This window comes from Penaeus monodon, chromosome 13, assembly GCF_015228065.2.
Source record: "Penaeus monodon isolate SGIC_2016 chromosome 13, NSTDA_Pmon_1, whole genome shotgun sequence".
In the NCBI taxonomy this organism is placed as follows: domain Eukaryota; kingdom Metazoa; phylum Arthropoda; class Malacostraca; order Decapoda; family Penaeidae; genus Penaeus; species Penaeus monodon.
In genome coordinates, this window is record NC_051398.1 from 35,058,323 (window position 1) to 35,069,830 (window position 11,508).

Genomic DNA, 11,508 nt, shown 5'->3' on the forward strand with positions numbered 1-11,508 from the left:
CACTACCACAGCTAACTACCAGCATTTGTGTTCTGGAAATGTCTCAACCAGGTTATAGCCCCTACACAAGTAAAATCTGTTTCTCCGATATGTCTCAGCCTATGGTAAACTCCAGCACAAGTTACAACACCAATGGTTAGTGGCATCTCCTCGCATAGTGACTCGACACAAGTTTCTCAAGTATCTCAACTGGAATGAGTCAGGCACCTTGCATCACTCCTGCCACACCATTTGTATTGGTATGTCACAGCCAACAATAGCTCCCACAAAAGTTACTGCAGCAGTCATCTCTGGGATACTCAAAACTGCAATAGCTCCTTCTAGGGTTACAGTTTTGACTGTTCCTACATCAATTCAAACCTGGAGGAACTCAGACGTCTGTGGCAACTGCAAAACTCACTGAGATGCCCCAGGTCACAGTCATTCCTGCACAAGCACACAGCATTTAGTGTCAGTTTGTGGCCTCAGTCAGCTGTTGCACCTGGCCAAGTTTTAACAGCTGTGTACTGGGTAACTAAATCTGTAACAAGGTATACATGGTATAAATGAGATTCCTCAGAAAGGTTCCCTAACCAGAGGTAGTAGATATATCTGATGAAAAAACAGAATGATAAGGTGAGACACATCTCCTTCAGCTATAGTGCCTGGATCTGCAAACAGTATGCCAAAGATGATAATGTGTAGAGGGTCATAGGATACCTTTAGAGTACAGTAATGCTTCTAATTTTGGAATTTCTCAGGCAGCAAAGATTGCTACAAGAGTAAGTACAGTGTGTTCTGGGATACGAAGACTGTAGTAGAGACACAAAAAACAGATACTAGCCATGTTTCTGGAGTACCAAAATCTCCATGGATCTGCACAAGCACAAACAGCTGTTGTCTCTGGAGTCAAAGAACTCAAGGATTGCAACAAAGGTGTCTTCTCGTTAGTGCCACTGTGTATCTAACATTAACACTAAATGCACAGTCAAATACAGCTGTAGTTTTGGTGTACCACGTATGTCTGTGCTCCAACACAGCGACTCAACAGTTGTTCCTAGTGCTTCTTAACATTGAAGCATCTCCACAAGTCACCACCACTGCCATTCTGAGAAATCCAGATCTATAGGCCTCCCTCTAAAGGATACCGGCCAGTGGATCAGAAATTGGCTCCAACTAAGTTCTCCCTTCCAAGAGATCATCAGAGGTTACTAGAATATCCAATCACACAAAGATACCAAACCTTGGATCAGTAGCACTTCGGAGGGATCAGAGAAACGGTTGTGCATCTACCTTAAACCGGCCCAGAGACAGAGGTAAAGTAAATACACTGATGCAATAAATTCAGTACCTGAGCAATATTTAGCATGTAAAGGAACAGGCAATAATCGAAGCACGGCTACTGAAGGAGTCAGAACAAAATGTCTGTTTCTCCATGAATGCTAGTGTATAGAAATAAAAGATGTGACGGGAAGGTGAAGAAAAAATGAAGTCTCTCTCATCAATAATTCGAGAAAAAGATAGATCTAAGGCTGTGAATACGGCTCATCCAAGGTCACTATTCCAGACTTCACTAATAGGAGTCTCAAGACCCAATACAGTTGGAGACCAACACAGCATAGTATACACCACAGAAAAGAAGAAACATAGCAATTTTCAACAGTTAATCATTCCTCAAGTGCAGGTTGTGACATACAGCATCACAGTCAGTGGTAAGATGGTCATATTCCTCAGTTATATCCTGTAGCCCAATATACGTGCCTCAAATCAAGTTTCAGCAATCAGACAGTGCAGATCTCCCCTACTGGTGTTCCTTTAACTTTTCAGTCAAAAATACTTGTCCAACAACATCCAATATCACCTCAATAAAGCTAGTGCTGCATCAGCAGTAGTTCAATCCACACTAAGTAATTCCACATGAGTATAAGAGGAGGGAATCTCACCTTAAGGAAAAGACAAAGCAATCACATGTGCAATGCTGCAGCAAAGGCAGTGGATGATGCAGGCAGGACTGGGTTGCAGCGACCTGGTACAGCACCTGTTTTGTCAAAACCCTACCTTCGTTAACCAAACCGGCCACTGCAGTGTAGCCAAAGCTAAAGTCTTCATCTTAGTACTAACACACATAGAATGTTGGTTAAATCAGAAGACAAAACTAAAGGGACACAAAACCAAACATTCCAGAAAAGTGTTCCTGCAGTCAAAGCAATCAAGTCCCAATAATTCTCTTCAAGTACAATAACCATAAATCAGCAAAAAAGGAAGAATGTGGACATGAGTTGATTGTCAAAGCTGACATTGTAAGAAGCAGAACCATGTCAGAAAAAGAGCAGGCCTCCCAAGATCAGGGGAACTCAGCAGTGACAGCCAAGCAATGCCCTTCTGAAACTTCAAGTCACAGTAATCCTATCAGGTGTATAAGATCTCCCAAGATGAAACCAGATGTAAAGATTACACCAGAAAAAAAAAATTCGGGGCTTGGATGGAGCCTGATAGAGAAAAGCGAAACTCATTGCTTCCCCTTTCCAGGAACAAAAATTTGAGGTCGCATCAGAGGAAAGAAAAAAGTCGCTGTTGCAGGACTTCCTCCACAGTACCGACCTCCTTCAAAAACAGGGGACTGCAAGCCAGATATAAAATAGGGGCTCTATGAAGATTGAGAAAAAATCAAAACAGAAGTATTTCAAATTAAAGACAGAAGAGGTATCTCCTAGGGTATTCAAATAAAAATTTATCTCCATTAAAAGTTTCTCCAAAAGAAATTCTCTCTTCAAAAACAATAGAAAATGGACAGGATGAAACTCAATTGAAAAGTACAGATCTATCAAGGGAAATGTGAACGTTCGTCACCCACAAAGATTGAGAATATACAGACTTCAAGAAATACATAAAGGAGCAAAAGAAATCAAGAAATCACCATCAGTTTTGTGAGTGACCCAAAGAGTGCCCAAAATAATGTCTTAGTAATTTCTTTCCCCCAAAAATCAAAACTAAAGTGATGATAAGCAAGTAATCTCATCCAAATTCTAGCTTATAAAACGGAAAGTAGTGAAAGCATAGTTAGTAGTAGTAAAGTAACTAAATCCAGGGAAAGTGAAAAACGCCTCAAAATCTGCTGGGGGTGCTAAGCATCAAGCACAGACAGGTTTTTTTCCAGAAAAATCAGCCAAGACACAAAGGGATTACTCGGCGATCTTGCCCAAATGGAAAGGTGAATAGAAAGAAAAAGCCTTTTAGCTTATTTAAGGAACGAAACAACGAGAATGATACTCAGTGTATGATTCTGAAGGCTGCTGGTGGTGGAGGAAGAAGATCCAAAAGCAAGACGGGGAATCACTAAATCCAATAGTGCCTCTCCCTTTCCTTCGGTTCCCTCCACAGCCAGTTAAATTCTGGCTCCCGCGCGGAGTGCCACGGGAAATGGAAAATCCAAATCCACACGAAGCCAGATGGTGCACAAATTGCGTTTGGGAAGGAGAACCCCTTGAAGGAAAATTGTTAGAGTAAGTATTGGCCTCTGGAACACTTTTGTCAGCTTTTTGAAGTCAGCAAAAGGCAGAGCAAAGTTTAAATGTGAGAAGACTGTTGATGTCTAATCAAGTGGGACCACCTGACATTCACTAGCAAAAAATATAACCAGACTCGCATGCAAACTGTGTTAACACACCATTGCAGACAAGTCACACTCACATCCACACTCTATTATACACATAACACGCACAAAAGACACACACACAACACCACAAAAGCACACACACCACAAACGCACCACACACCCCACGCACACAAACCCACCCACGCACACACCCACCCACCAAAAGCCCCCACCCACCCAAAAGCCACACACACACACACAAAAGCACACCCCACACACACCCACAAGCCACACACCCACACCCACCCACACACACCCCACACACACACACACACAACACCACACACACACACCACACACACACACACACACACACACACCACACACACAAAAGCACACACCAAAAGCACCAACACACACACACACACAACCACACACACACAACACACACCACACAAACCACACACACACACACACAAACACACAACACACAAACAACACACACAAACACAAACACACACACAAAGGCACACACACACAAAGGCACACAAAACCACACACACACACACCCACAACACACACACCACACACACACACACACACACACACACACACCACACACACCACACCACACACAACACAAAAACACACACACAAACACAAAAGCACACACACAAACACACAACAAACAAACAACAAACACAAGCACACAAACAAACACACACACCAGCACACCACACACACACACACACACACACACACACACTACACACACACACACACACTTTTTAAATGTTTTTTGTGCATTTATTATTAAACTATTACAAGGGCTTTTTTTCAATGGATGAATTGATCTTGATATTAAAACTTACCAAACTGAAGGATATTTATTTAGATTAGCAAAGAAGAATTTATTTGAGATGTACTCAACATTTGTTGAGTACATGCATTTTTCACACACATGGCAACATTGAGTGGTAAATTGAAATGTAGGAGACTTTGCATATGTATAAACATACATAAATACATACATACATACATTCATATATACATGAACACATTTACTTGAACAAGAAAGTTTCTGTTATGAATTCCAATTAACCAAACCCTCAAGGAAACAAGTATAATGATAGAGAGAGAGGTAAATTAATGCAGACTTTTCCATTTTCAACTCACTCAGGCAAGAAAAAAAAAATATAAGAGTATAAAAAAAGCAAGGTTTATTTTTAGGGGGGGAGTAGGCTTGGTAAAGTTGGGAGTATTTATCATAAAACTTAAGTTTATTGAGATAATCTTGAGATTCATATGAAACTTATTTTCTTTTTTTATAACAAAAAAATGTCAAATCTACTTTCATGTGACCATGCCTCATCACATCATGAGTTCACTGATTAGTTGGCAGTTTTTATGAAACTAAAATTTAAAACAGAGACTAACAGAAGTTGAGATATGAAATGCACACACATGCACACATGGTTTTGTATTAACATATTATTATCATCTTATGTTTATTTTCTGTTATATTCTGTTTTCTTCCAGTTATTTTATATTAAGTTTTGCTTAAAGCATGGAGAAAAGCATGAAATATAGTGTTTTTATTGCTGATAGATTTACATGAATGATATGGAGCATTTTTTTATTGAATACTTTTTTAATGTTTTTTGTTAATCAGTTGATGTATTCTAATTCAGGACCTTCATCACAGAGTACAATATGCTTTCCAGTGGATCCAAAAAACGTGCATACTGGGCCCCCTACGGAAGTGGTTAGAGGGGCCAGAGCTCCAGGAAGCAATGTTGAAGAGTGTAGTAGTATGAACCAAGGTGGCAGTACTGGGCACCAGTACCAATACCGACCAGCACAACACCAGAACCATCCACCTATACAGGAGTCTCCAGGATTGTCCTGCTGCTCCAGTGTACCGTGCTGGTCCTCTAACCACCATCATGAGCTCAGTTAATCAGCCTACCATCCAAGTGTATGGTGCTGTTGTTCCACACAACCACCTGTGACTTTGATTGTCATCCCAGAATCCCCATGCTACTACTCCTCATCCCAGTGCCCCCCCACAGTGCCTGCCCGTGCCTCCCGTTGTGCCTCTCTCTCAGCCTCAACCTGCCGCCACCACCACCATTGTGGCAATGGCACCTATAACTGTAACTGTTCCCATCAATCCTGGGGACTCACAGTAGTCCCCAGTCTGTAGGGTCTCCCACATCACAGTCTGGCGGTGCTTCTGCACAAGCAGTTTCTGGGAGCACACACTCTTCTGTAGCACTACCACAGCTAAACTACAGCATTTGTGTCTGGAATGTTCAACCAGGTATAGCCCTACACAAGTAACATCTGTTTTATCTGATATGTTCTCAGCCTATGGTAACTCCAGCACAAGTTACAACACCAATGGTTAGTGGCATTCCTCAGCATTCAGTGACTCTGACACAAGTTTCATCAAGTATCTCAACTGGAATGAGTCAGGCACCCTTGCATCACCTCTTGCCACACCATTTGTATCTGGTATGTCACAGCCAACAATAGCTCCCACAAAAAGTTACTGCAGCATCATCTCTGGGGATACCTTTTCCAAAAAATGCAATAGCTCCTTCTAGTGTTACAGTTTCTGCTGTTCCTACATCATCTCAACCTGGGGAACTCAGACGTCTGTGGCAACTGCAAAACTCACTGAGATTGCCCCCGGTCACAGTCATTCCTGCACAAGTCACAACGGCAGTGTCAGTTGTGTGCCTCAGTCAGCTGTTGCACCTGGCCAAGTTTTAACAGCTGTTGTTTACTGGTGTACCTAAAATCTGTAACAAGTGTATCACATGGGTATAACTGAGATTCCTCAGAGAGGTCCCTCACCAGATGTAGTAGATATATCTGATGAAAAACAGAATGATAAGGTTGATACACAGTCTCCTTCAGCTATAGTGCCTGGATTGCAACAGTATGCCAAAGATGATAATGTTGATAGAGGGTCAAAAGGTATACCTTTAGAGTACAGTTAATGCTTCTAATTTTGGAATTTCTCAGGCAGCAAAGATTGCTACAAGAGTAAGTACAGCTGTTGTTTCTGGGATCCGAAGACCCTGTCAGTAGACGATCACAAAACAGCTACTGCCATTGTTTCTGGAGTACCAAAATCATCCTGGGATCTGCACAAGCCAAACGCTGTGTCCTCTGGGTTCCAAAGACTCAGTGATGCACCACACAGTGTCTTCTTGTAGTGCTCCCTGTTTCTACCTCTAACACTAAATGCACAGTCAAATACAGCTGTAGTTTCTGGTGTACCACGTCTGTCTGTTGCTCCAACACAGCTGACTTCAACAGTTGTTCCTAGTGCTTCTCATACATTGAAGCATCTCCCACAAGTCACCACCACTGCCATTTCTGAGGAAATCCAGATCTATAGGCCCCCCCTCTAAAGGATACCCGGCCAGTGGATCATGAAATGCTCCAACATAACGTTTCTCCTTCCAAGATATCATCAGAGGTTACTAGAATATCCAATCACACAAAGATACCAAACCTTGGATCAGTATGCACTTCGGAGGAATCAGAGAAAAACTGGTTGTGCATCTACCTCTTAAAACGGGCCCCAGAGACAGAGGTACAAGTAAATACCACTGATGCAATAAATTCAGTACCTGAGCCATATGTAGCATGTAAAGGAACAGCAATAAGTCAGAAGCCAAGGCTACTGAAGGAGTCAGAACAACTTGTCCTGTTTTCTCCAATGAATGCTAGTGGTATAGAAATAAAAGATGTTTACGAAGGTGAAGAAAGAAAATGGGAAGTTCCTCCATCAATAATTCGAGAAACAGATATATCTAAGTCTGTGAATACTGCTCATCCAAGGTTCACTATTCCAGACTTCCCTAATAGAGTCTCAAGACCCAATACAAGTTGGAGCCCAACACAGCATAGTATAACCACAGAAAAAGAAACCTATAAGCAATTTTCCACACCAGTTAATCATTCCTCAAGTGCAGGTTGTGACATACAGCATTCACATTCAGTTGGTAAGATGTCATATTCCTCATTATCCTGTAGCACAAATATAAGTGCCTCAAATCAAGTTTCAGCATCAGACAGTGCAAGATCTCCCACTACTGGTGTTCCTTTAACTTTTCAGTCCAAAAATACTTGTCCCAACAACACCAATATCACCTCAATAAATGCTAGTGCTGCATCAGCAGTAGTTCCATCCACACTAAGTAATTCAAAGAGTAAAGAGGAGGGAATCTCACCCCTTAAGGAAAAGTCAAAAGCAAATACAATGTGCAATGCTGCAGCAAAGGCAGTGGATGATGCAGGCAGGACTGGGTTGCAGCGACCTGGTACAAGACACCTTCTTTGTCAAACCTTACCTTCGTTAACCAAAACGGCCACTGCCAGTGTAGCCAAAGCAAAGTCTTCATCTAGTACTAACACACATAGAATGTTGGTTAAATCAGAAGACAAAACTAAAGACACAAAACCAAACATTCCAGAAAGTGTTCCTAGCAGTCAAAGCAATCCAAGTCCCAATAATTCTTCTTCAAGTACAATAACCATAAATCCAGCAAAAAAGGAAGAATGTGGAAATGTAGTTGATGTCAAAGCTGACATTGTAAGAGCAGAACCCATTGTCAGAAAAAGAGGCAGGCCTCCCAAGATCAGGGACTCCAGCAGTGACAGCTCAAGCAATGCCCCTTCTGAAACTTCAAGTCCCAGTCATCACTCAGGGTATAGATCTCCCAAGATGAAACCAGATGTAAATATTACACCAGAAAAAAAAAATTCTGGCTTGCATGATCCTGATATGAAGAAAAGTCGAAACTCATTGCTTCCCTTTCCAGGAACAAAAACTTTGAGGTCGCACTCAGAGGAAAGAAAAAAGTCGCTTTTGCAGACTTCCACAGTACCTACCTCACCTTCAAAACAGGTGGACTGCAAGCAAGATATAAAATCAGGGGGCTCTATGAAGATGATAAACATCAAAACAGAAGTATTTCCAAAAATAAAGACAGAAAAGGTATCTCCTAAGGGTATCAATAAAAATTTATCTCCATTAAAAGTTTCTCCAAAAGAAATTTCTCTCTTCAAAAACAAAATAGAAAATGGACAGGATGAAACTTCATTGAAAAGTACAGATCTATCAAGGAAATGTGAACTTTCTTCACCCACAAAGATTGATGAATTTACAGACTCCAAGAAATACATAAAAGGAGCAAAAGAAATCAAGAAATCACCATCAGGTTTGTTGAGTGACCAAAGAGTGCCCAAAAATAATGTAGTAATATCAAAATCAAAACTAAAAGATGATGATAAGAAAGTAATCTCATCAAATTCTAGCTTAAAACGGAAAAGTAGTGAAAGCATAGGTAGTAGTAGTAAAGTAATAACTAAATCCAGGGAAAGTGAAACGTCCTCAAAATCTGCTGGGGGTGCTAAGCATCAAGCACAGAAGTTTCAGAAAATCAGCAAGAGCACAAAGGGATCTACTCGGCGATCTTGCCCAAATGGAAAGGTGAATAGAAAGAAAAGCCTTTTAGCTTATTTAAAGGAACGAAACAACGAGAGTGATACCTCAAGTGTTGATTCTGAGGCTGCTGGTGGTGGGAGGAGAAGATCCAAAAGCAAGGAGGAATCACCTAAATCCAATAGTGCCTCTCCCTTTCCTTCGGCCTTCCCTCCACAGCCAGTTAATTCTGGCTCCCGCCGCAGGAGTGCCACTGGACATGGAAAATCCAAATCCACAAAGAAGCCAAGATGGGTGCACAACTGGTCTTGGGAAGGAGAACCCTTTGAAGGGAAAATCTGGTTAAGAGTAAGTATTTGCCTCTGGAACACTTTTTGTTCAGCTTTTTGAAGTCAGCAAAAGGCAGAAGCAAAGTTTAAATGTGAGAAGACTGTTGATTTCTAACCAAGACACCTATACATTCACTAGCACACAAATATAACCAGACTCGCATGCAAACATGTGTCTAACACACATTTGCAGACAAGTCACACTCACACTCACACTCATACACACACACACACACACAAAAGCAACACACACACACACACCAAAAGCACACACACACACACACACACACAAAAGCACCACACACACACACAACACAAAAGCCACACACACACACATACACAAAACACACACACACACACACACACACACACACACACAACACACACACACACACACAAACACACACACACACACAAACACCACACAACACAAACACACACACACAACACACACACACACACACACACACAAAAGCACACACACAAACACAAAAGCACACACACACACACACAAACAACACACACACACACACAAAGCACACACACACACACACACACACACACACACACACACACACACACACACACACACACACACACACACACACACACAAAGCACACACACACACACACAAAGCACACACACACACACACAAAGCACACACACACACACAAAAGCACACACACACACACACACACAAACAAACACACACACATGCCCTTATGCTTGTGCATACAAGATTCCTTTGTACATCAGTGTATATATTGTAGAATCTTTCTGGCTTTCAGAGATGGATTACACACTTACATTCCACCTTTTGAAATACCAAGCTCTAATGACTCAATATTTTAATTTCATTATCTACTGTAGATTCTGGTGGTTTTCTTTTTAATCTCATCTTATTATAGGTTATTTTGTTACTGGTAGTTCTATTTTGACTGTGATGAAGACCTATTTTCTGACTTTTTTATTTTTGTTAATGCTGAAATTTTTATGTTGCATATTTAAATTTCTTTACTTGATATCAAAACCTGGCTCTTTCAGAATGATGAACTTCCCCTTGTTAGAACTTGTTACTCTGCCATGCGTCACAAAGAGGGCGACATTGTGCGTGTCCGAGACTGTGTGCTGCTGCGTTCTGGCCCCAAAAAGACAGACCTTCCTTTTGTTGCCAAGATTGCTGCTTTATGGGAAGATCCTGAGACATGTAAGGTTTACTCTTGTTTACCTGTTGTAGCGGCAAAGAATTTTTTTTTAATGGATATTCTGCTTTTTTTATTTAGTCAATTTTTTTTCTTTATTTATTTCTTTTTTAATACAATTTCAGAAAGGTTGGCATTGTAAGTATAATGAATTTTATTTTTTCTATATTTTTTTTCCTCTAAACCGTGAATAGTTGAAAGAAGTACTTAAGCTTGATTTTTCCATTGCAGCCGACATGATGATGTCAATCCTGTGGTACTACCGGCCAGAGCATACTGAATCAGGAAGACGAGAAGAAGACCTTCCTGATGAGATTTTTGCTTCCAAGCATCGAGATCACCTCAGTGTGGCTTGCATTGAGGACAGGTGCTATGTCCTCACTTTTAATGAATACTGCAGGTAAGTTTCCATATGAGCAGCTGTAAATGGGCTTTTATTTTAAATGAATAAAATGAAAGCACATTTACTGTTGAACTGTTGACAAAAATAAATGATTTTTAATAAAGCAGGCTATTATAGACATTTTTTCTATTATATACAGTGAATCAGATATGACTAGTTCCTCTTACTCACTTGTTTTGTATCACTTTAACATATGTCACAGACAAGAAATTATCAACATTTACTAATTTATCTGTGAATAGTTTTTTATGGAATTTTAAGATATCATAGCCCTGTATCATAGTTGCTAGGCATCAGGGTTCATTAAAGAACACAATATATGGGATGTTAATTACAAAAGCATGATAAACTTTCTTGTATTCTATTTACCAGATATCGACGATTTCTTCGACTCTTCCAAGAAGGAGTTTACCCCATCACAACCCCTGTTCCAGATCCAGAAGAAGGTTATTCTCGCAAGGATCGACAACCCCAGGTTGTGGTGGAACTGCTTTTTTCCGCAGGTTATGTTACCGTCAGAAGGTTATTGAAAAAT

General features: G+C 40.8%; 1 protein-coding gene across 1 annotated transcript in view; it reads left to right on the top strand.

Annotated features, from left to right (window-relative positions):
- Window positions 1-7,374: 7,374 nt before the first annotated feature.
- The window catches only part of LOC119579928 (trinucleotide repeat-containing gene 18 protein-like), a 7,202-nt gene continuing 3,068 nt past the window's right edge, over window positions 7,375-11,508 (top strand). Inside the window, exons 1-4 of the mRNA XM_037927772.1 lie at window positions 7,375-9,386; window positions 10,413-10,575; window positions 10,802-10,970; window positions 11,346-11,495. Coding sequence (XP_037783700.1) covers window positions 7,602-9,386; window positions 10,413-10,575; window positions 10,802-10,970; window positions 11,346-11,495 — 2,267 coding nt within the window. The 5' untranslated portion in view covers window positions 7,375-7,601. The remainder of the gene's footprint in view (window positions 9,387-10,412; window positions 10,576-10,801; window positions 10,971-11,345; window positions 11,496-11,508) is intronic.